The following is a 26,120-nucleotide window of genomic DNA, read 5'->3' on the forward strand; positions in this document are numbered from 1 at the left end:
GAGGATATCACATGTTATTAGTATGCTTTAAAATCTAATTTCCCATTCTCTAAAATGCTAGTATACACAAATCATTTAAATACTTACTCACGATCACCACCTTTTCTTGGTTTGTGTCAGAGAATGTAAGGACTTCATTCAACCAGTTCAGTTGTTCTTGGCTGAATCCTCCATTAAACTGGACAAACTGAGGCTCAGAAAGTCCTAAAATAAATTCTGTAAGTTAGAGCCACCAAATACAATTTTCTCATCATTAGGGCATTTTAACTTAGCTAATATGGGTAACTTATACTTCTCTTTAGGAACATTTGGCAGCAATCGACTTAAAACAGGAAACCACAAGAATTTAGAATATACAAATAAATCACACTATACCAGTGTCTTGCTTCTAGTCTTGACACTCTGCTTATTTCACTAGCTTCCTGTTACACTGAAAATAAATTAGACTCTTAACTGTCCACAGGGCTCCTGCAAAATCATCCTGCACACTGGCCCTTCCCTGTGTTCAAGAATGCCAGCCTTAACTATGCTTAGTGCCTCTGCATTTGTTTATCCCTCTGTCATAAATACTCTGCCCAAGGTTGACTCCCTCCTGTCATTTAGATTTCAGCTTAAATGTTTTCTCCTGGGAAAGGCTATCTCTGACCACCTAAACTAAATCAGTCCTCTCAGTCATACTTCATTTTCTTGGTAGGATATATCACTGTGGAAATAATTTGTTACGATTTCATTTATTATTTGTCCTACTTTTCTTGTTCCTTCCACTCTACCCATTAAAAAAGTGATATTGTCAATACTGCTTACAGTCCTAAATAGCTAAGCTCTAGAAAAAGTGCTCAGCCCAGAACAATCATTCAGATATTTAAATAAATCTTCAACCAACACAGCAACCAATCCATGTGCCATGAGGCTTGTGAGAAATCCTGACCCTGAACAACAGTGACAATATACTTTTACCTTAGTCATCCATCTTCCTGCCGAATAAAAGGTAGCTGAAGAATTTAAAGACAATGTATTAGACTCTCAGCTCAAAGGAATAATTCACCTTGAGGACTATTCAATTCCATATTTGGATTGTGCTCCTTCAGCATCTTCAGACACTGCTGGTATTTTGGAGAGGACTGGTCCACGCCCAAGACACTCAAGTCATAAGAATCGAGTAAAATGAACCGGAATTTAGGGAATGGAACAAAATGGTAAGCGTAAAAACTCCCCGTAGGCACAGTTTCCGGATGGTGTTCAATCTGGTCTTCTAGAAACTTTGTGTTCAGTTTAGAGTTTGTTAAATAGTCTCTGCTGAAGTTATAGAATTCATGATTTCCCCACGTGTGATGAACTGGGACTTTAAGCCTTTTGAACACGTTCATAACGAGTTCTAGTGACTTTTCTGATGCTTTATACTGCGCATTGTAGCCATCAATGATATCTCCAAGCTGAAGGACACAACAGGGTGGACTGCTTTCTCTATTCCAGTGTTCAATAGCACCCTGCAAGTGAAGAAGACTGTGTCTGTAGTATCTTCTTCTGGTTCCTTGGTAATTATAGCCATCTTCTAAGTTAGCATATTGAATATCTGCTATAACTCCAAAGGAGAAGAGATGTTCTGAACTCTCACTTACAGCTCCAGGACTGGGCTTGTCATCCATAACCTCTGAACAGATTTCTAAATAAAGTATAAAAGATAACTCAGTTATAAACATCTTAATCTTCTAAATGGTAAAGTGGATATTAAACTTAATAGTTGACTCACTAGGTAGCTTGGTATAGACCAGGGGTGGGCAAACTTTTTGACTCGAGGGCCACAATGGGTTCTTAAACTGGACCGGAGGGCTGGAACAAAAGCATGGATGGAGTGTTTGTGTGAACTAATATAAATTCAAAGTAAACATCATTACATAAAAGGGTACGGTCTTTTTTTTTTTTAGTTTTATTCATTTCAAACGGGCCGGATCCGGCCCGCGGGCCGTAGTTTGCCCACGGCTGGTATAGACTCTATAGAGGAAAGTGCCTGGGCTTTAGAGTCTTAGGTCCAAATTACCAAGACCTTGAAATGTTTCAGTTTTCTTATCTGTAAAATAGAGAATAACCCGTATTCTTTAGAAGGGTATTAATTTACAAGAGTATTATTCTATTAATGAATAGGCATTCTAATTCTAGCCAAGTCAAAATCAAATCTGGAATAATCTGTAATTTTTACAAAATATACACTAATTTTAAACAGGCACCTTCTTCTAATAATTCTATAAAAATTTCAGGATTTTTTGCAAGTCATACATTATATTCATTCATTGTACTTTATTAAATTCCTGCTGTGGGTTATTTTGTGTCTTTGTTGGTGGGTAAGTTTCTCATATTTTTCATCTGGGATAAAAGGGTAAAGATATGAGAATAATAATTTTAAACAAAAAAATCTGGCACAAAAACTATGTATGACATTGATATGACTATTTTCACTTAAAAAATTTTTTTAAATATATTTTTATTGATTTCAGAGAGGAAGGGTGACAGAGAGAAACAGCAATGATAAGAAAGTCATTGATTGGCTGTCTCCTGCATGCTCCACACTAGGGATTGAGCCAGCAACCCGGGCATGTGCCCTGACCGGGAATCAAACCATGATCTCCTGGTTCATAGGTTGACACTCAACCACTGAGCCATGCCAGCGGGACTATTTTCACTTATGAGAGTAGGGGGTCTTGGTTCTTCAATAGTTGGATATTAATTTCAAACCGCGTTTTAAAAAGCTGAATATGAACTCCCCTTCCTTACAACAAAACGGATTTGTGAAATTCTAATTGTCAGTGTTCTTATCAGAGGTGGAGGTGACAACCTCACAACTGGCAGTAAGGCCAGACTTCAATTTGACTAATTTGAGAATTAGGGGCTTCTTTTCATTCTACAACTATCTGACGCACCCAATTATGAGCTTCAGCTACTTTCCTTTCTTCCCTAATCTGGTTGGGTATAATTATTCCAAAAACAGGTAAAACAGCACCAGAAAAAGAGATGGAGACCCTAAAACATGGCCTGTGTTCTTACACTGGGTTTTTTCATTTGCTCATTTTTCCTGCAGTCCCCATTTGAAAACCCCATCAGATAGCAAGTCAGTCTATAAGTGTGAGGTTGGGTAGATGAGATAATCTGATTTGGAAGGCAAAGAACTCAGATACAATTATAATAAATACAAAACTCACCTAAGTCAGTTGAAAAGCTCTACTTCTAATAGATTTCAAATATTTACGATTCCAAGTACAGATTAATAGAAGAATCAAATTAAAAGATAATTTAGCAAAAGTATCAGTGGAACATTATTACCAAAGCTTAAGAGAAAACTTTCTGGGAGTGCTTTTGTCCCTTGTCAAATGCGCTTATTTTTAACTTTAAACTTAGAGCCTTTAAGGCAATAATAAGTACTTGTGTAACTCTTAGAGGACATTTAGCCCCTGTTAATTTTATCTTCTCTCCAGTAGATAGCTGTTATTTCTGCCTGCCTAGCATCCATTTCCTGTTCTTGTAACAGCACCGCAATATCTCTTTAGGTATCTACCTAATTCCTCAATCTTACTTCATGTGGTTGGAGAGGCAGACACATGACCCAGGGTTGGCCTATAAAAGCCATTCCCTACTTGTCAGGGGTAGGCATATAACCTAAGCTGGGCCAAGGGTCAGCCCTGGGACTTTTGTTGGAACTACGAGCAAAATTATTAGAACTACTTCTACTAAGTTTGATAACTAAGACTGGAACTTCTGGGGGAAAATTAACTAAGAAATCTGACTGACAGAAAGAAGTAGGTAGAGTCCTGGGAATATTAGTTGAATACCTGGATCCACCTGTTCCTGCCAGAACTAATATTGGCCATTGAGTTATATCAGCCAAGAAATTCTCCTTTGAGCTTAAAGTCAAAGTGAATTGGCTTTACTTTTCTATCATGTGATTCTAATCAGACACATCTTCCTGGGACACAGTTCAGGTTAGGGATAAAGTAAGATTCGCCAACTTTTTAAAGTGAAGCAACATGGAAAGAACCAGCAAGGACCATACACTTCCAAAGAGCAATGTGTTCTGGAGTAGAAAAGAGATCAAAATACTGAATGCATATAGCTTTTAAAAATAAGGTCATGGCCCTAGCTGGTTTGGCTCAGTGGATAGAGCGTTAGCCTGCAGACTGGGTTCAATGCCAGTCAAGGGCACATGCCTGGGTTTCGGGCTTGATCCCCAGTAGGGGGCGTGCAGGAGACAGCCCATCAATGATTCGCTCTCATCATTGATGTTTCTCTCCCCCCCCTTCCTCTCTGAAATCAATAAAAATATATTTTAAAAAAATAAGGTTATGTTATCAGTACAAAATTGAAAGACTCAGAAAGGTGAAGAATAAGAGGTTAGGCAAAGATAATCCCAGAAAAATCAAATATAAGAAAACAGGTTACTCCTTTGATGTTGCATTAGGTAGAACTCAGGCCAGAAATGATTAAAGAGGGAGACACAAATAAGGCTACAAGCTGCAAGCTCAATGAAGATGTACTATTGGATACATGGATATTATGACAACTTTGATTTTTAAAAAACGTCTTAGGAGGGTCAATAAGACTTGGAAACATTAATAAGACTTAAAACCTCTCTTAGTTGAAGATAGATCAAGTAGACAAAAATTTTATAAGGCTATTGAAGACCTAAATAATACAACCAAAAGGTGGATCTCATTATCGTGTATTACATATGAAAGAATACACCTTCTTTGCAAATGCACATGTAATACTGAAGAAAAAATGATCATTTGTTGACATATAAAGAAAATTCCCTCAAATTAAAAAATAATAATAAAAATAAGAATAAGGTTATGGCCCTGGCAGAATTGCTCAGCTGGTTGGGCACCAAAAAGGTTGTAGGCTCGATCCCAGATCAGGGCACATACTGCATAGATGTTTCCCCCTCTCTCTCTAAAACCAAGAAATATGCCCTGGCCGGTTTTGGCCAGTGGTTGGAGCACTGGCCCGTGGACCAAAGGGTCGAGGGTTCGATTCCCAGTCAAGTGCAAGTACCTTGGTGCAGGTTCCCCAGTCCTGGTGGGGGCAGGTGCGGGAGGCAACAATTGATGTATCTCTCTCACAAAAATGTCTGTCTGGCTCTATCTTTGTCTCTCTCTTCCCCTCCTACCTCCCACCTCCCTCCCACTTTCTCTAGAAATTAATGGAAAAAATATCCCAGGGTGAGGATTAAAAATAATAATAATAAATAATATCAATAAATATATCCTCAAGCAAGAATAAAAAATAACAAGGTTATGGATAGGATACATGCAATTTTATTACATAAAGAAATTACTTAAAAAGACAGAAACTTAAATTTCCATACAGTGATCTCTTAAGGGAAAGATATGAGGCAAGAGGAAAGGACACAAGCACTTTCAAGGAATGACAATTAGGATCACAAGTGAGTAAGGTAGGGAAAAAAGAACCCATGGGCAGGAAGCAGACTCTCCTGATTAGTTCAAAGTCTTAGATCATGACTCAGGGAGCTTAGAAAGAGCAGTCCCCTAGACAGAGGACAAAACTCAGACACCTCCAGGGGCGAGATTTAGAATTAATAAGATTCATCAATTAATTAATTCCAGGGACTTTTTCAAAATATCCCCCTGCTTCACCAAACACAAAAAACATGGGTGAGGAGAGGATGATAATTGTAGAAGCTAGCAATGGGTACATGAGGTTTATTCGCTCTATGTGTTTTTAAATGTCTACAATACAAAGTTTTAAATAGCATTCAAAAGTTTAGAGCAGCGGTTCTCATCCTGTGGGTCGCAACCCCTTTGGGGGTCGAACGACCCTTTCACAGGGGTCGCCTAAGACCACTGGAAAACACATATTGAATATATAATTACATATTGTTTTTGTGATTAATCACTATGCTTTAATTATGTTTAATTTGTAACAATGAAAATACATCCTGCATATCAGGTATTTACATTACGATTCATAACAGTAGCAAAATTACAGTTATGAAGTAGCAACAAAAATAATTTTATGGTTGGGGGTCACCACAACATGAGGAACTGTATTAAAGGGTCGCGGCATTAGGAAGGTTGAGAATCACTGGTTTAGAGAAAATAAAGTCTGGAAGAATTAGAATAACCAAGGAAATAATTTGCTTTTGAAAAGAAAGGAAAATACCAAGTTTTTGTTCTGCAAGTTTTGCCTGCACCATATGCTAAGTTTTCAAAGTTTTTTGTTCTTGTTCTTTATTGATTTCAGAAAGGAGAGGAGAGGAAGAGACAGAAGCGTTAATGATGAGAGACAAGCACTGACTGGCTGCCTCCCACACGCTCCCCACTGGGACATTTAGGAGAAAACTTCCCAGCAAAATAACCCTCATCAGTTGATGTGAGATTCAACTGAGTTATAATACACAGTAGTTTACTTTGTAAATCATAAAGCACTATTAAGACTATTATTATTTTTTTAAAAATATATATTTTATTGATTTTTTTACAGAGAAGAAGGGAGAGAGATAGAGAGTTGGAAACATCAATGAGAGAGAAACATGGATCAGATGCCTCCTGCACACCCCCTACTGGGGATGTGCCCGCAACCAAGGTACATGTCCTTGACCGGAATCGAACCTGGGACCTTTCAGTCAGCAGGTCGATGCTCTATCCACCGAGCCAAACGGCTAGGGCTAGAATATTATTTTTTAATTACATATTTGAAAGGATGTCTGCCTAGTCAACCTCAAAATACCGGAAACTTTTTACAGAACTGAAAATGCAGAAAACTTTGCAAGTTTTTCTCAAGAAGTCACGGTGCAGGATAAGCAGCCAGCATTTTGTGAAAATCACAGCAGGCATCAATGATTTTTAGGAACAGAAAGAAATACATAGAGATGCTTAATTGCTGAAAACTTGCTCCGAGAGGATACTAATAAAACTTCTGTAATAATCAGGTCTGGCAGAAGGCTGAAGTTCCTTAACCATCTGGTGGAGAAAAACAGCCTGACATTGAAAAGAATATTTCCTTTATCCTACTGTCAAAGATAAAGGGGAGGGGTGACAAATCCAGAAACTAGTGAGAGCCTGTGATAAGAGGAACTGCTCCAACAGGGAGAAGCTGAAAGCCTGAGCCAGAAGAGTGTGACTGAGTGTGGGTGAGCCAAGTTGTGATTGCACAGTCCATGGGGTAGGCGGCTGTGGAAAGGGGGGGGGGGGGGACCTTGAAATGTAACTGTGCTAAATATTGCAGTCATGGCAAAACTGAGGCAGAAATGTTTGTGGCTAGACACCCGGGGTAGATGTGTGAACCGGAGATGAGAATAAAGTTCCAGTGCCGGGAAGGTTTTCCGAAAGTTAGGCCTAGCGGTCCTAGTCAAAACAGTCTACGGCAAGGACAACATTTGGTCAGCATCGTCAGATGATTCGTTGTGTCCGCTCTTCCAAGAAAAGTATTGAAATGGAAAGAAAATAAGTAAAAAAAACCCCACCTCGTTTGGGGATCTTGGTGGTTTGATGATAAGTGATAGGTTTACACTAGATAATGCTTTAGGTAGCTTTTAACACTAAAGTTCCATAGGTCCATGAATCAGGCGCAGAGAGAGGTGTTACTAGCAATTCTTCCGAAGGACAGCGACACAGCACCTACTCTGAGTCAAGAACTGTTTCAGAAACTAATATTTTACTTAACATTATAAATTTAATAAGAGGCTGTATAAAAATGCTCTGGTAAACAAAGGCAAAGCGATGAAAAGAATCACCCTGGTAAACACAACTTAAGTGAGCAGCTGGCAACACCACCGCACTCCATTTCAACGTACATGATGCGTGTGTCATCAATGAGCCTCCAACTGAAAAGGATGGACAGCAACTTCATACGTTCATTGCCTGAATAAGCAAAGTGCTTTTGTGGCTTTCTGTCAATTTGAGGGAAAATTTCTCCTTGGGCAAACCAATACACAGACATATGAGGGTAAAGAAATATTACTACCCACAGGCAACTCCAAGACAGAAAATTTGATTTGGTTAAAAAGGATTTGAAGTGCTGAGCAAACACACTGACTTTGAGCAGAAATTCAAGAAAATTCCCGTTCAACTCTGGAATAAAGTGGGTGATGCCAGACTACAACCAACGGAGCACACGTGGCCCGGGAAACCCCTGCTCAGCGCCCCGCGCGCCGGGCACCGGGAAAGCCAAGCAGGAGTGGGGTCTGCGCGGAGGAGGAAGATGAGAGGGCGACTTCTCCCTTTTTCTGCGTTTTGCGAATCCACCAGGGAAGCCGGGAGGGGAGGGGCTCCGATCACAGACGCGGGGACAAAGGCAGACGAAACGAATGCGAGTCCAGCTTTCGGAAGGAACGACTATGGGGCCGCGGCCCCTCCGCCCCAGACGAGACACGCGCCCAAACCTTCCGCCGCGGAACGGAAGGGGCAGGGGGGTCGCCGAGGGCTTTTGAAGAAACTGGGGCCGAGGGAGAAAGTTAAGGGACCGGGTGTGACGCAGCACAGCTCCCTCGCCCTGCGCCGATCGGCTCCATGAGAGCCGGGAGCGCCGGGCATCAGTCCTCCCTGACTCGCCCTCGCCACTCCGACCACAGACATCCATCATCCTTACGGGCAACAGTGACTTCCAGCGCCAGGGGGCGGCGCGGAGGTGCAGAGGAGTCAGCAGCTAACTGGCGGCCTCCACACAGGGCAGGGGGCGGGCCACAAGGTGGGGTGAGGGCTGCGGGGGCTCGCGGGGCTGCGGACCCCGTTTTCCTGTCCCCGAGACCGGGGTGGGGGGCTGCCCGGGGCGCGAGGGGCCCCCAGCGCTCAGGCCGGCCCGGCCCAGGCCCCGCCGCGAAGCCGGGACCCCTAGGCGGCCGCTCCGGAGGGTCCCGCTGCCCAGCCCGGGGCGACCCGCCTCCGACCGCGAGGAGCCACCTACCGCGCGCCAGCTCCCAGCGAAGGGCGGCCGGACTCTCCGCTCAGTGACTCACCGCGTCACCACCGAGCCGAGCGGGGCGGGAAGAGCCGCTCCTCCGACTTCCGGAGGCAGTCAAAGTGGAACCGGAAGTCGAGGGGCGGGTCGAAGGAGGCGCGACCTCCTCGGCTCATGGCGGGGTTGTTACAGGGATCGGGCCGGCTCCTGCGGCTTCCGGGTGGTCAGCTTCGGCTCCTCTCGCCTCGAGGTTTCGGGGTGTGGGGCCCGGCACCTGGGACCGTGGGCGTCTTCCTGAGGCCACGCTGCGCGCAGCCGGAGACGGGATGGCGGGCCTGGGGGCTCCCCCGCGGCTGCCCGGGATGCCGGCGCCTCAGCTCCGCGATGCCGCCGCCGCCGGGGGCGCCAGGGCCCGAGCCGAAGGGCCGCCGAGACCCCTCGCGCCCCTCGAAGCCCGGGGTGAGTGCACACGCCGAGCACCTCCTGCCCTGGTCGCGGCCGTCGGGCCCTCCCACCTGGTCGTCACCTCGGAAAGCACCCGGCCGCGCCTGAAACCGTCTGCGGCCCAGCCGCTCACCTGGGTCAACATGTTAGGCTTCCTTAGCGTCCTCCACCCGAGACTTTCCATGGTTGAGGGGTCAGGGCGTTTTGAGAATCTCGACACTCGGGTCCCCCTTCGGAGGGTCGGTGTGCACCTTGAAATTGAGCAAAATAGGGATCGTTGTTGCCTGCTGGATAGGTCCCCCCCTTTTTTTTTTTTGAGACGGGGGGCGAGGAGGGTTCTTGCAGGTTCTTCTGACCCAAAGAGAACTTCCAAGCCACTTCCTCTAGGACCTAGCCTAGGTGGTGGGTGAGGGCAGTGTTTGTGGGATCTGGGGGATGTCAGTGAGTTAGGCCTGCGCAGCCCGCGCATCTGGGGACTCGCAGAGAACCAGGAAATGAGGATGCCATGCGTTTGCAGGAACTCCACTGGCAGCCTCTTCCACTTTGCAAGCCAGGTTCACCTCCCGAACTGTACTTGGTTTATTGATATTCACAATAGCAGCACCGGCAGGTAATGAACTGGTTTTCAAGTCAGCGGTGGGGATCAGAGGCACACTGCTAGTCTTCCCCCCCCCCCCCCCAAATGAAAAGAAATGGGCTGAGCGGACTTGCCCTTGGAAACCTGCCTTGGTGGTTGCGTTTAGGCGCCCAGATACAGCTGCATCCGCAGACACTTTCAGTATGTCCTCATCCCAAATGGCATGAAACGTTCCGCACACTGAGCGATATCAGGGCCCCCGTTTTGATATTTAAAAACTACGGTAATATGTTCAGTGTGGTTAAATGTCTGCGTCTTACTAGTGGTTTTGGTTTTGAAATCTCTGCCCCAGTAGCCCGTTTCCTGGAAGTCGCTAGCTGTCACGTTTGCCATTGGAGGAGCTTTATTGGCTGGAATGAAGCTCTTCAAGAAAGAGAAGACGGACAGTGAGTACAAGTCATTTGGTCAGCTCTGCATAACGTCTTCCCTGCCTCTGGGCTAGCATCTCTTTGTTTTTAGACTTTTAATTTTGAAATAATTTTAGGTTTACAGAAGAGGTGTAAACATGGCATAGAGCAGCGGTTCTCAACCTGTGGGTCGCAACCCCTTCGGGGGTCCAACGACCCTTTCACAAGGGTCACCTAAGACCATCGGAAAACACATATATAATTACATATTGTTTTTGTGATTAATCACTATGCTTTAATTATGTTCAATTTGTAACCATGAAAATACATCCTGCATATCAGATATTTACATTACGATTCATAACAGTTGCAAAATTACAGTTATGAAGTAGCAACGAAAATAATTTTATGGTTGGGGGTCACCACAACATGAGGAACTGTATTAAAGGGTCGCGGCATTAGGAAGGTTGAGAACCTCTGGCATAGAGAGTTCTCATGTACCCATTACCTAGCTTCCCCTACTGTTGACGTGTCATGAAAACTAAGAAATTAGAATTGGTACACACACTAGTCCTCACTAACCCACTCACTCACTTTACTTGGATTTCACTTGTTTTTCCGTTGCCTTTTACCTGTTCCAGGATCCAATCCAGCATAGCACTGTCCAACAATATGAAATGACTTCTTTTTGGACAGATTTGAATGTGGGTTAGTGCGAAGTCCAGAGGCTACAAAGATGACTAAGGTGCATTCCAGCCTTTGCGATACCTGTGAAGTAAAGATTTTACTAGATGAGGTTCTGTCAGGCCAGAGGGAAGTTCAGGGTGCTCTGAGGGCCAAAGGAAGGCTCAACCCCTACCATGAACCGCTGGGTATCAGCAGATGGAAAAAGGCCAGAGACTGACCATGGAAGACAGGGGGAGGGAGAACCTGTGGAGGGAAGCTAGGAACCGCTCTGGACAGGCACTTGAAGTGTTTAGAAATCGTTTACAACAAGTTTATATTTTAGCGAATATTCTAGGACTTCTTAAGATTTGTTTTAGAGTTTTCAGTAAATCTTTACAGTGTCACTTAAATCTGTTTTGATTTTTTACTGTCTCTTGATGCCATTATACACAGGATGGTGTTTAAATCTGGGAGTGAGAATTCATAGGCTTTAGAACCTGAGCAATATACGATTCATGCAGATATTTAGACCTTTCTTTTGTGTAACTGGTAGTACTTTATTGATATAATTTTCATATTCTAATAAGCAGTTAAGTTCCTTTAGTTTCACAGTGAAATAAAACTGAAAAGCTAGGAAAGTGTTGGTAAAGACATTTAAGGAAAATGCAAGCTTTGTTTGACTTTAGTTTGGAATGTCACCTGCAATTAACATTTTTATTAAAAATGTATTATGACACATACAATATTAAAAGTGTTCCTAAATCATTTGAAAATATTTGCTTGGCATGATGCCTCAGCATCTCCAAATACTTTATTGTATATTTCTACAAATAAGGACATTCTCCAATATAATCACAATACGGTGTTCAAGATCAGAAAATCGACACTGATATGCTTTACTGTTGAGTGTTCAGACCTCTTTAAAGTGGTGCAGCCTGATGCCCTTTATGGCAAAAGTTGTCTGGTTTAGAACCACACCTCATGCCTAGTTGCTTTTTTAGTCTCCTTCAATCTGTAAGTTTTTCAGTTTTTACTTGACTTTCAGGACCTGATACCAGCTATCTCTCTAAAAACCCTGTTTCCTTTTTGTGGAGGAGGATATTTAGAAGTCAGGATACGAGTTTGTTGTTATTGGTATATGAGTGCAGTGTGTCTTCTCCCAGGTCCTCTCAGTAGACAGAGCTAGGAAAGAGATATACAGTATATATATATATATATATATATATATATATATATATATATATATATTTCTGTATATATAGAAACCATAAGTTCATTTTGTACCTCCAGTTTCTTTCCAGTACTGCAAGTTTCATTCTAGTTTTCTTTCTCTCTATTGTTCTAACTCCTTGTCCATTTGTAACTCTCTTATCTCTAATATATTTACTGATTTGATCGACCCCCGGTAAGTAAGTAAGCTCCCATCCCGCTGTCCCCTTCCCTCAGCACACAGCTGCCCTCAGCACACTCAGGCTCAGACTTCCAATGCCAGGCCACCACTTTGCCCTCTTGGGCTCAGGCATTCTGTATAGCTATGCCCCCTCTCTCACCCGCATTATGGCACACCTGTTGGCTTAGGATTGAATTGTTCCAGAAGAAATATTTTTACCACTTTCGTTTCTTATCGTCTTTAGTACATATTAGATTTAATTTGATTTTGTTTTATTTTATGCTTATTTTCCTTAAGAGGTTTTTTTAAGGTTCTTGAAAACTGACACTATTTCTTGTACATTTTGTGCCCACACAGCCATTAGTATAGTGTGAATCATATATCAGGAATTGAGTAACTACGGTTATATTGACGATTTGTGTGTGTGTGTTTGTGTCTGTTTAAGAGCTGGAGAAGGAACGGCAGCGAAGCATTGGAAAGCCTCTACTTGGGGGACCATTTTCCCTCGTAACTCATACCGGAGAGCCCAAAACTAATAAGGACTACCTGGGTCAGTGGGTATTGATTTATTTTGGTTTCACTCATTGCCCTGATGTTTGTCCAGAAGAACTAGAAAAAATGATTCAAGTCGTGGATGAAATAGGTAAGGAAGCCATCGCTTACTATGAAAAGTATGTTTACTTAATGTCCTTAATGCTACTACGCTTTTCACATTCTAGTATTACTGTTAGATGGAGGTTTGTAATTATTTGGTTTGAGTGAACATAAAATCTTAGTGTTAGGCTTGTCTGTTGCTTGGATTCCCATGACCTATAAATTCTCCACCAAAAGAAGCTTGTTATGATGCTAAATATTAGTTTGCTTAAAAATGTCAATGTGACCCTACCTGGTTTGGCTCAGTGGATAGAGCGTCAGCCCACCGACTGAAGCATCCTGGGTTCAGTTCCCAGTCAAGGGCACGTACCTCAGTTGCAGGCTCAATCCCCAGTCCTGGTGCAGGCACGTTGTGGGAGGTAACCAATCGACATGGATGTTCCTCTGTCTCTCCCCTTCCCTTCCACTCTCTCTAAAAATCAATGGAAAAATATCCTCAGGTGAGGATTTAAAAAAAATGTCAGTGTGGCCTGGGTCTCTCTTAACTCTGCTTTGTATCCCTTTATTGTGGCTTCCATCATTGACTCCACTGTTGCCTTTCCCAGATGACTATTGGTTAGACTGAAATCTGTGGGAGGTCTATGACATGCAGTCAGGGGCATTTATTAGTACCAATAAGAAGGCAGGCTGCATCCTTCTTTTTTTTTTTTTTTATTGCTTAAAGTATTACAAAGGGTATTACATATGTATCCATTTTATCCCCCCGCCCTAGACAGTCCCCTAGCCTCCCCTATCCCCCAGTGTCTTATGTCCATTGGTTATGCTTATATGCATGCATACAAGTCCTTTAGTTGATCTCTTACCCCCCTACCTCCTTCCCCCCAACCCTCCCCGGCCTTCCCGCTGCAGTTTGACAATCTGTTTGAGGCAGCTCTGCCTCTGTATCTATTATTGTTCAAAAGTTTATAATGGTCTCTATTGTCCATGAATGAGTGAGATCATGTGGTATTTTTCCTTTATTGACTGGCTTATTTCACTTAGCATAATGCTCTCCAGTTCCATCCATGCCGTTGCAAATGGTAAGAGTTCCTTCCTTTTTACAGCAGCATAGTATTCCATCGTGTAGATGTACCACAGTTTTCTAATCCATTCATCTACTGATGGGCACTTAGGCTGTTTCCAGATCTTAGCTATGGTGAATTGTGCTGCTATGAACATAGGGGTGGATATATCCTTTCTGATTGGTGTTTCTGGTTTCTTGGGATATATTCCTAGAAGTGGGATCACAGGGTCAAATGGGAGTTCCATTTTCAGTTTTTTAAGGAAACTCCATACTGTCTTCCATAGTGGCTGCACCAGTCTGCATTCCCACCAGCAGTGCACAAGTGTTCCTTTTTCTCCACATCCTCTCCAGCACTTGTCGTTTGTTGATTTGTTGATGATAGCCAGTCTGACAGGTGTGAGATGGTACCTCATTGCTGTTTTGATTTGCATCTCTCGGATGATTAGTGACTTTGAGCATGTTTTCATATGTCTCTTGGCTTTCTGGATGTCCTCTTTTGAAAGGTGTCTATTTAGGTCCTTTGCCCATTTTTTGATTGGATTGTTTATCTTTCTTTTGTTAAGTTGTATGAGTTCCCTATAAATTTTGGAGATTAGGCCCTTATCAGATATGTCATTGGCAAATATGTTTTCCCACACAGTGGGTTTTCTCGTTGTTTTGTTGATGGTTTCTTTTGCTGTGCAGAAGCTTTTTATTTTGATGTATTCCCATTTGTTCATTTTTTCTTTAGTTTCAAGTGCCCTAGGAGCTGTATCAGTGAAGAAATTGCTTCGGCATATGTCTGAGATTTTGTTGCCTTTGGATTCTTCTAGAATTTTTATGGTTTCCCGTCGTACATTTAAGTCCTTTATCCATTTTGAGTTTATTTTTGTGTATGGTGTAAGTTGGTGGTCTAGTTTCATTTTCTTGCATATATCTGTCCAATTTTCCCAGCACCATTTATTGAAGAGATTATCTTGGCTCCATTGTATGTTCTTGCCTCCTTTGTCAAATATTAATTGAGCATATTGGTTCGGGCCGATTTCTGGGGTCTCTATTCTATTCCATTGATCTATATGCCTATTCTTGTGCCAGTACCAGGCAGTTTTGAGAACAGTGGCTTTGTAATACAACTTGATATCTGGTATTGAGATCCCACCTACTTTGTTCTTTTTCAGGATTGCTGCAGCTATTCGGGGTCTTTTTTTATTCCAGATGAATTTTTGGAGAGTTCGTTCTAGATCTCTGAAGTATGCTGTTGGTATTTTAATGGGAAGTGCGTTGAATTTATAGATTGCTTTGGGTAGTATGGACATTTTAATGATGTTGATTCTACCAATCCACGAACACGGTATGTTCTTCCATCTGTTTATGTCTTCCTCTATATCTTTTTTCAACGTCCTGTAGTTTTCTGAGTAGAGGTCTTTTACCTCTTTAGTTAAGTTTATTCCTAGGTAGCTTAATTTTTTTGGTGCAATGGTAAACGGGATTGTTTTTATAATCTCTCTTTCTGAAAGTTCACTATTGGTGTATAGAAATGCCTCAGATTTCTTGGGGTTAATTTTGTATCCTGCTACATTGCCAAATTCATGTATTAAGTCTAGTAGCTTTTTGATGGAATCTCTAGGGTTTTGTATGTATAATATCATGTCGTCTGCAAATAAGGACAGTTTTACTTCCTCTTTTCCAATTTGGATGCCTTTTATTTCTTCTTCTTGCTGAATTGCAATGGCTAACACTTCCAGTACTATGTTGAACAGGAGTGGTGAGAGGGGGCATCCCTGTCTTGTTCCTGTTCTTAGGGGAAATGGTGTTAGTTTTTGTCCATTGAGTATGATGTTGGCTGTGGGCCTGTCATATATGGCTTTTATTATGTTGAGGTATGATCCTTCTACTCCCACCTTGCTGAGAGTTTTTATCAAAAATGGGTGTTGAATTTTGTCAAATGCTTTTTCTGCATCAATTGATATGACCATGTGGTTTTTTTCTTTCAATTTGTTTATGTGATGTATCACGTTTATTGATTTGCGGATATTGTACCATCCTTGCATCCCTGGGATAAATCCTACTTGGTCATGGTGTATGATCTTTCTGATGTACTGCTGGATCCGATTTGCTAAGATTTTGTTGAGGATTTTGGCATCTATGTTCATGAGGGATATTGGCCTGTAATTCTCTTTCATTGTGTTGTCTTTACCTGGTTTTGGTATTAGGGTGATGCTGGCTTCATAGAATGAGCTTGGAAGTGTTCCTTCCTCTTGAATTTTTTGTAGTAGTCTGAGGAGGATAGGTTTTAGTTCTTCCTTGAATGTTTGGTAAAACTCCCCTGAGGCTGCATCCTTCTTAACACGTTGTGTACCGCATAGAAATCTCTGAGGCATACGCCAGGGACTGCACGTTTTTGGGCAAACTGCACGTTATTTAAATCATCATAATGCACTTTAGGTGTTGTTTTTCAATATTTATAACATTTTTATTTACAAAAACAATTAAACAATAAAAGTTCCTAGTTCTTTTTTTAACGTATGGTACTGTGTAAAACATTTTCCTCTATGAAGAGGGACCAAACAAAATTTACGTAAGTATCTAGATTCGCTCCTTTTTCCATGGGCGTGAAAAACGAGAACACCCGTGAGCGGTCCTTAACAGATGGCGCGCGAAACACGAGAAAACTGAGCGGTACGAAATGTGTTAAAATGAATTGTCCCAGGCTGTTCGGTTCTTATGGATAGTTTGCCCTGCCTTTGGGGCATGGTGGGGGGACTAACCTGTAATATGGGTTGGATTAGGGGACAGGATACCCTGGTGCAGGTATTTGGTGGGTTGTCTGATTCCACCACAGACAATTACCTGTCTGTTTCTCCTCAGGCCATCCCATCCCCTTCCCGGTCATGTAACACCCGTGTCAGATGTGCCTTTGTTTCCCCAAGCCTTGCTGTAGCTACTACACTCTACTGTAATTGCTGGTTTTCTTTGTCGTTTCCCTTACAGTGTGAATACTGACTAACAGGAACTTTCTTTCAGATGATATTCCAACTCTGCCAAATTTAACTCCACTTTTCATCACTATTGACCCAGAGAGGGACACAAAAGAAGCCATTGCAAATTATGTGAAAGGTGTGTTCCATTACTAATACTTAATATCTGTTTAGCTCTACAGTTTTTGAAATATCAACTCATTTGTACCTTAAAATGTCCTGTGAAATAGGGAGGACAAATGTTATCTCCAATTTTACAGTCAAATAAAAAGATGAGGCTCAGAGTTATGACTGTGGCTAGTAAGTAAATAAGACACAGGCTTCTTAATTGCTGGGGCAGGGTCTTTTTATTTTTTCAGGGCGGGAGAACTGAACTCAGCCTTCATGTATCAGCAAAGTCATAGAGCCTTGAATTGAGAGTAAGGGGCCTTGTTTCTAATTCTGCCTGTGCATCTCATCCTCTCCTTTGTAAAATTAATGTGCATACGTTCTGGGAGTATGTGCATTGAGAGATTAAAAATAAATCTTATATAAACACATTTTGAACTCAGGACATAGTTTATAAACCCAAAACATTGATTATGACAGAAACATAACTGCTAGTGGAAGGATTTCAATTCAAACATCTCAACATGCAGGTCAAAACCTATTAGAAGGTACTTTTAAAGACTAAATTATGGTAGAATTAAAGGTGAATACTTAGGTTTTATGAGCTTAGGTGAGTTGCTTAATTTCTCTAGATTTGAGTTTTTTCAGCTGTGTTGAGAATAAAGATCTGATCAAGCAGATTTTGTTCTTATACTAGTGTGCAGAAGGTGGGTGCTTAAAAATCAGGAATTTAAGTTGTAGTTATGGTGAAATTGATTTAAATTACTGGACAGAACAACTAGTGAATAGTTTTATATTTGTTTTTATTATGACACAGTCTAATGCACATGTCTTGTATAGATAATGGTTTTGGCTTTATATGTAAGAAATCTTTGCATAATCCAGGGTTACAAAGGTTTATGTTTTTAGTGTGTAAAAGTAGAATTAATGTTCATAGTTTGAAAGTTTGTCAGAAACTTGGGCAATAGGGTATTTTCTAAAGCCAGAAAAAGCAGGTATACTAGTAGCAACCAAACTATAAATACCCCAAATGAATAGATACCCGAGTTGCTGCACCTAACTAGACTACCAAAACCTTGTGGTGATACTCTTCATCAATTAGTAATTGCATTTGTGGGGATTTTAAAATATTTCAATTAGTATCTAGAAAATTATTGAAATTTCAACAATTTAAAAAGGTCTGGATGTGCAACTAATTCAGGCTTCTTTTACCTTTCTCTTCATTTACTCATTGAGCAGAAAAGAAAGACAAGCCATCTTGCTTTTTCAGTACCTGAACAATTTTTCAGTTTAGAATGAACTAGTCCAAGGAATGAAAATAGGCTTTCAGAAGAAGGTACTGTGGTCAAATGTTGGACCATCACTTTAATAGTCTGATGAATCCAGGTGTTTTAAGTGACTTTCACCAGCTTACTTACATAAATTCCAAAAACTTAACAGCAGATCCATAGTATGAGATTATTTGCTGGAAAATGAGATACAGGTATTTTGACCTGGTGTGAACTAATAATGAGACAAATTTTTATCTCATGATATGATATAAAGATAAAGACTATAGTGCTTAATTCATGACAATATCTTTGAACTTCAGCATATCTCATTATTTAAAAACAACTAAATAAGAAATGTGACAAATAATTAGAATATATTCCCTCTTTACTAGGTAGTCATGAAAGGATATGACTGATAGATTATTAAGAACCAACTTTCAATTTCATTGATCTTCTATATTAATATTCTGTTTTCAAGTCCATTGATTTCAGCTCTCATTTTTCTTTTCTGCTTACATGGGGTTTAATTTGCTCTTTTTTTTTCTAGTTTCCTAAGGAGGAAACTTACCAACTTTAGATCTTTCTTCTTTTCTAATGTATGCATTCAGTACTATAAATTTCTCTCTTAAGCACTGCTTTTTCTTCATCCCACAAATTTGGGTAAGTTGCATTTTCCATTTTCATTTTTCAAAATATTTTTTACTCTCTTGAAATTTCCTTTTTGACCCATGTTATTTAGAAGTGTGTTTATCTTCACATACTTTGGGATTTTCCAGCTATCTTCTGTTACTGATTTCTAGTTTAATTCCAAAGTGACTTGTATACAACAGGAAAAAATTTTTTTGTTCTCTATGTGAAATTTTTTTCTTTTGAAACATGAGGAAATGTTTAGGGACTCACAGGAAGAAAGTAGCAATAGGGCTTCTTTATAACTAGTACTGCTTTTTCATGTAGGGGTAGGTTGTTTTGTGCGCTTCTCATTTTTTGCTGTCTTTCTCATTTTTTATTTAGAATTTTCTCCCAAACTGGTTGGCTTGACTGGCACAAAAGAGGAGATTGATCAAGTAGCCAGAGCTTACCGAGTGTATTACAGCCCTGGCCCCAGGGACGAAGATGAGGACTACATAGTAAGTACTTGCTCAGGTTTCTACCCACAGGCCAACTCGGGGCTCAGATGTTCATATAGCTTTAAGTGACAACTGGCATCAGAGAGGAAAGAAAACCTGAGATTTTTGCAAATTCCTTAGGAATTAGGGATAAAGAGAAGCCAGCATTTTGGAGCAAAGCTATTTTACTTGTTAAAAGCATTGTATTGTTTCTGTGTCCCCTGTGAAGAGGTCAAAGAAATATGCTTCTTTTGAGAAGCAGTGTCTGGCCATAAGGAACTGTATTTTGGGGTTGAATGAATAAGAATCTAGAAAAGCAAGAGAAAATAGGAAAGGCACAGATAGGTAGACTTTCTATAAGGTGTATTTTCTTTATTTTTTTTTTCTTTGTTAATCCCCACTCAAGGACACTTTTTGTGTTGTTTATCCTCACCCCAGGATATTTTTCCATTGATTTTTAGGAACAGTGGAAGAGAGAGGGAAAGAGAGAGAAATATCAATGTGAGAGAAACACATTGATTGGTTGCCTCCTGCACGAGCCCTGACCAGGGCCCAGGCCGGGGAGGAGCCTGCAACCAAGATATGTGCCCTTGACTGGAATTGGACCCAGCCTCCTTCTGTTTGCAGGCCGACCCTCTCTCCACTGAGCCAAACTATCTAGGGCAGGTGTATTTTCATATCTCTATATGACTTGCATCATTAGATGTTTAATTATGTGCTTTTTAATGATTCCATTAAGGTTTCTGCTGTAGCTCATACATTCAAGAGCTATCTACTTTCATCAGCACTGCCCCAGGAGCCCTAGGCTAATGCCCGAGTTCCTGAGTTCCGTTTCTTACCAGTGGTTTCACAGTGAAGCACCAACAAAGGGCATGCATGCTGCTCTATTCGGGTTTTCTCAGTAGGACATTCTCTCCCATCACAGTAAGAACTGACATTGCCTGGCCGACATGGCTCAGCGGTTGAGCACTGACTTACGAACCAGGAGGTCAGTGTTTGATTCCCAGTCAGGGCACATACCCAGGTTGCGGCCTCGATCCCCATTGTGGGGTATGCAGGAAGCAGCCAATCAATGATTCTCATCATTGATGTTTCTCTCTCTCCCTCTCCGTTCGTCTCTGAAATCAATAGAAATATGTATTTTTTTTTAAAAAAAGTTGACATTGTATTTTAGTATCATTTCCATTTTTTTTCTTCCGTTGTCATACTCTGATTTCTGTATTAATTTGGATGGACAAAGTGATTAACCAGAAGAGCTTTTTTACCAGCAAAGCTGTTTTATAGAAAGAAAGCTGGCCAGGACCTTGAATCATTGATCTGCTGGCTATGCCATGGCTCATTTCCAAGAGCATTGTGCAGAGGGGACATCTCACTGTGGTGCTTTGTCTGCGGCCCTATGGTTTCTCTGTCACCTTTGAACCTGGGGCACACTGTAGCCTACAGCCTCAATTTGGCTTCTGGTCCCTTTGCTTTAATCTTATTTTCCATAATCTTATTTTCCAATTCTGATGCCTCCTAGATTTAGGGAAACTTGGGTTCATGAGAAAAAAAGACAAAAATTAGCATATTTCCATAAGCCCTAAGTTTAAGGAAAGAGGAAACCCTACTGTGGTTTCCCCTTGTTGCACCAGCAGCATGAGAAGAATGAGAGAAGAGTACAGGGCGAGAGGAAGCCATGGCAAGAAATTCCAGCTTATTTACTCTTTCTGTAAAAGAGAGTTGAATTAACTGGTTTCGAGTTTGGGCACTGAGATTTGTACTGTGTACATCATCCAGAATGGGATGTTAATATTTTATCTTAATGTGGAGTCCATTGCTCTACGTTTGCCAAATCAACCGATAGGGGGAGACACTCTCCAGTTTCTTGGTTCATTAGTATAGCTTCTGCCCTGGAAGTCACAGATTTTCATCCACAAGATCGTGTGCGAAACTGCTGTTACAATTTTAGGAACTGCAAGGAGGCAGGGAGTATCTTAAAGGTTGAGGTGTAATGGAATGAGGTTTTCTTAATCCCAAACAATAGCAACAAGGTACGCCTCTGGCTTCCAAACGCCAGCGGGCCCTCAGAATGGCCGTATGTGTGCTGGTGTGCCAGCCGCTCAGGGGCCCACTGAAGGCTAAATGTGCACAGCGCTGCACGGTGTGCATGCAATCTGACAGGACTTTGTATGCATGGAAACTACTTCTGACAAAGAATATAAATGGCTTTCAAACCAAAAACAGATGTTCAGTGTCATTCAGTGAAAAACATAGGACTTGTGATGCCATTTTCACTTGTTAGGCCAGCAAAGATCAAAAGTTTGAAACATGTTGTCAAAGTCGAATTTGGGAAAAGAGCCCAGGAGCTGTTGGGATGAGGCACTTCCTGCGTGGTTGACGGGAACGCCCTCTTCAGAGGGCAGTTTGTCAGATGTTCTTTCAGTTAGAGGTTCTACTGTTTGGAACTTATCCTGTAGCTATAACCTGCAGCATTGCTTATAAAAAGACTGAAAACCAGACAACCATTTCTTAAAGGCTTACGATATATGTGCTGATACAGAACAACATCCAGTACGTCATTAAATGAGAAGAAAAGTATATTGTTACTTCTTTGTAAAAATAAATAGGTGACAGGGGGTAAACGAAATAAGTAGATAGAAACTCACAATAATAGATACAGAGAATTTCTCTAGGACAGGAGTGGGAAACCTTTGTTCTGTCAAGGTCCATGTGGATATTTATAACATCATTCCCGGGCCATACAAATTTATCAACTTAAACATTAGCTGCTGGATTTGGTCAGACACTTAATGAACTCACCCCTGATGCCTTGGCAGGGCCTGACCCATGATTTCATGGGCTGGACGTTCCCCACCCCTGCTCTAGGAGAACACAGGACCTGGCAGCAGGGCTTCCCTCTAAGGAGAACTGAGGACTCGGAGGGTCTGGAAGAGGAGGACTTTCGTTGAATAAGTGTGTTCTTTTTTATGAGCATAGTTACCTTTTCAAAAATTAAAAGGTGTGTGCGTGTATATCCAGTAGAGATAGTGGCAACAGGATATAAAACGATTGTGGACTTTGAAATTGGACAGATGTAGGTTCTAAGCTTTGGTCTGGCATTTACCGATTTGATAATTTACCCTCTCAGCCTATTTTATTGTTTGGAGAGGTGTCTGATACCTATCTCCTGGGTTAAGGTGACACTTGAAAGAGCTTGTGCCCTGGCCAGGTGGCTCGGTTTATTTTTCTCTCCTGGGAACTACTAGAACTTTAAAGTATCCCACACTAAAAACAGGTGGCAGTTTGCTCTGCCCTTAACCAAATGTGCATTGAGACTTGACCACTGGCAAGTTTGACATACATGGATAGTACAATATTTTTATTATTAGGAAGTAATTTATATTAAGAATACTCATAAAGTTAAGTTCACTGCACTGACATTCTGTTTTTAAATAGAGAATAGAGAAAAGGAAGAAATAGGGAGGAGGAGGGGGTAAGCTTCAGGATAAGGTTTGAAGATGAGCTGGAGACCTAGTTCTGACCAATATTTCAAATGTGTGGAGAAGCACAGAGCCCCTGCCCTGCTTCTGCAGTAACTGATGCAAGACATGGAGTCACAGCTGCTTGAGCCTGCGGGGTACATTCTTTCCGTATCTGAGTGGGCAGGTGGCTCTTTCCATTTGCTGTGTCTTTATGAATGTGTGTTTATAAAAAAGTAATTACCTCACGCATATACCATATGTTCGGATATATTTGAGGGCTGTCTCCAGTTTGGTATGTGTGATCACATCCCTGTCTTTTAATCTTGCCAAATAACAATCAAGCCTGCAGTAAATTCCAAGGACTCTAAATTCCAAGTCTTCTGCTCATTTAAAATGGGGTTTTGTGGAATCATGTAACTAAGAAAGACTGGTGACTAGTCCAAACTTAAGTTAGAGCTAGGAATACTTTAAGAACTTTGCCTGGATAGGATAGTGCAGTGGTCGGCAAACTGCGGCTCGCGAGCCACGTGCAGCTCTTTGGCCCCTTGAGTGTGGCTCTTCCACAAAATAACACGTGCAGGCGCACACGTACAGTGTGGTTGAAACTTCGTGGCCCATGCGCAGAAGTCGGTATTTGGCTCGCGAGCCGCAGTTTGCCCACCACTGGGATGGTGGATTTTAGGTGATCCCTCCGAGGTGTGGTGTTGTGGCTTCTCAGGACTTTCCCGGTGCTTTGCTTCGGATGGGAGTGCCCTGTGTAGTGTAAGAATTTCCTGCGGGAGAAAGACACCTGTTGTCATGTTTCCATTTGAATCACTGCTATCAGGGCTAAATACTGTGTTAAAGTCTATAACTTTTATAGTTAGTAGTTGGTTTTCTGGTTTCTTCTCATGAAACATGGTAAGCGAAATTCAGGTCCTGATGAATTGACAGCCAGCCAGCTCTTCCTAAAGCAAAGGCATACACCCAAGAACTCATTGAAGAACATAATTTCTCCCCAACACTTTTAATTCCATGCGCTATGTCTTTGTAATACAGTCCAGGGGTCTGATGAAATATTTTACTCATAAATGTCAGCTCTTCCCAAGCGAGCATCGTCCACAAGCATTGACCGTGTTATAAAGGCCAGGCCAGAGCTGCTGTTTCTTAGAAGTGGAATCTTTTCGCAGAGATTGTGTGGATATGCTAAGGATTACACCAAAGGAAATCCAAATTATAGCTGATGTTTTAAGCAATGGTCAGTGTAGAGTTCTAGAACACAAGCTATTTGAGATAATGTGTCACTATAATAGGCTTCGGCCCATTCCGTAGATAATAGGTGCCACGGGTTATTTAAGCATCAATGTGAAGTTCTGTTACCCTGCAGCACCTAAACAGTAACATAAGCCGCTTATGTTGGTAATCTTGTCATCCCCACCCCCCTTTCTCTGCAGGTGGACCATACCATAATAATGTACTTGATTGGACCAGATGGTGAATTTCTAGATTATTTTGGCCAGAACAAGAGGAATGCAGAAATAGCTGGTTCCATCGCTGCGCACATGCGGGAGCACAGGAGGAGGAGCTAGCCAGAGCCGCTGCCCCTGCACTGTTCTCTGCTGAAGAGGAAGGAGCTCCGTCTCCCATAGGAGACCGCTGACATATATGTGCAACCTGCAGGATGGCCTTCAAGCCTTGAGGACACCTGTGTATTGGACAGGGCCTGCCACCCTTGGAATCAGCCAGCGTGGATTCTTACAACTTACCGGTTACAACCAAAAGTCTCCCAAATAGCACCGCAAGACTGAGGACCAAGTTAATATGAAGCCAGTGGAGTGGACCTCGGAGAAGGACACCGCCGAGAAGGAGGCATAGTCCGTGCGTTTCCGCCCGGGGTAGGGCCCGCTCAGGGTTGCTGCCTCTCCTTTGTCTGGGACCCCTGCTCCTGCAGGTTGTGGGGCTGGATTCCCAGGAAGAGTGTAATGTCCGCAGTGCTGTCGCTTCCCCTTCGAGTCTGGTGGCTGATGAATTAATTAGGCTCGCTGCCGTTCGAAGTTGCTCTTTACACTTGAAAGCTTATGTGGAGTCGTCCTTGTTAAGAAATATCACTGTCAGGTCTGCAGTGCATTCCCTCTCAGCAGGTGCTGGTCTGACTAATCAAGAGAGAATCTACTGTTTGGGGGAAACCATTAGATTCGTTTCTTTTGGGAACTTTTATGTGAATTTTAGCCAAATAATGTGCTAGGTTTTCAGTGACACAGCAAATGGAAACCGAGTTCTTTTCTGCCTGTACTGATTGCTCTGTGTGAAATAAATGTGTTTTCAGTTTTGCAGCTTGGACAAGCGTGACCTTCCTCATGGGTGAAGAGCAGGAGCGTAGATGGCAGCACACAGCTCAGGACAGACTCCCACAGACTGGAGGGGGCGGGTGGGTGGTGCTGTAGTGCAGGTTCCCAGACCCTGAGTGGATTCACTGAGTCGGGTGGGATGTAGAGGCTGCGTTCATAACAGACGTCTGACGTGCTTCAAATGCTGTGGCCTGGGAACTGCCTTGAGAAAAGGTGAGAGAACAAGGTTTGGACGGGGCGGAGTGAAGACTTGACCACCACTTTATGTGTCGATGGAAGTACACACAGCTGGCCCCTGCCGGTTTGGTTCAGTGGATTTACTAGTAGAGCGTCGGCCTGTGGACCAAAGGGTCCGATTTCGGTCAAGGGCATGTATCTTGGTTGCAGGCTTCTCCCTGGCCCGGACCCTGGTCAGGGGCTGGTGCAGGTGGCAACCAATCAAGTGTTTCTCTCTTTTTCCCTCTCTTCAACTCTTCCTAAAACTTTCAATGGAAAAATATCCTTGGTGAGGATTAAAAAAAAAAAAGTACACACAACCAGGAAATGACTGTTGAATGATAGAATGAATTTTGGCCTTTTTTTGAATTTCACTTTTTCCACCTGTAGCTGCTGTATAGGGCAAAGTCCTCTGCACCTGTAGCTGCTGTATAGGGCAAAGTCCTCTCAAAGTTTTTCAGATCCTACCACAGCACGTATAGTGCCTAGTCAGGCCACAGATTCTCTGTGCACATCAGTTACGTTTTCCATGCACATGAAACAAGCCTATCTTTTGGGTTTTATATGTCTTCTTAATACCTAATTAAACCTACTCTAAAGGCATGTCAAAATATGTGAAAAAGAAAAAT

The 26,120-nt window shown here is 42.1% G+C and overlaps 2 protein-coding genes and 1 long non-coding RNA gene across 3 annotated transcripts in view; 1 reads left to right on the plus strand and 2 right to left on the minus strand.

Moving 5' to 3' along the window:
• The window catches only part of ADPRM (ADP-ribose/CDP-alcohol diphosphatase, manganese dependent), a 17,391-nt gene extending 8,344 nt beyond the window's left edge, over window positions 1–9,047 (minus strand). The window contains exons 1-3 of the mRNA XM_059668611.1: window positions 8,911–9,047; window positions 1,046–1,663; window positions 88–204 (exon numbers count right to left, since the gene is read on the minus strand). Coding sequence (XP_059524594.1) covers window positions 88–204; window positions 1,046–1,646 — 718 coding nt within the window. The 5' untranslated portion in view covers window positions 1,647–1,663; window positions 8,911–9,047. The remainder of the gene's footprint in view (window positions 1–87; window positions 205–1,045; window positions 1,664–8,910) is intronic.
• A 31-nt stretch (window positions 9,048–9,078) lies between these two features.
• On the plus strand, window positions 9,079–25,260 carry LOC132218006 (protein SCO1 homolog, mitochondrial). Its single transcript, XM_059668612.1, has 6 exons — window positions 9,079–9,363; window positions 10,281–10,371; window positions 12,834–13,031; window positions 17,049–17,141; window positions 19,393–19,508; window positions 24,382–25,260. The coding sequence occupies exons 1-6, from the start codon at window positions 9,079–9,081 to the stop codon at window positions 24,514–24,516; spliced, it is 918 nt and encodes a 305-aa protein (XP_059524595.1). The 3' UTR covers window positions 24,517–25,260.
• Window positions 25,261–25,794: 534 nt separating this feature from the next.
• On the minus strand, window positions 25,795–26,043 carry LOC132218008 (uncharacterized). Its single transcript, XR_009449076.1, has 2 exons — window positions 25,910–26,043; window positions 25,795–25,875 (listed from the first exon to the last, which is right to left on the minus strand). It is a non-coding gene; the product is annotated as an uncharacterized LOC132218008 (long non-coding RNA).
• Between the last annotated feature and the right edge of the window lie 77 nt (window positions 26,044–26,120).

Source organism: Myotis daubentonii, chromosome 16 (genome assembly GCF_963259705.1).
Source record: "Myotis daubentonii chromosome 16, mMyoDau2.1, whole genome shotgun sequence".
Classification (NCBI taxonomy): Eukaryota; Metazoa; Chordata; class Mammalia; order Chiroptera; family Vespertilionidae; genus Myotis; species Myotis daubentonii.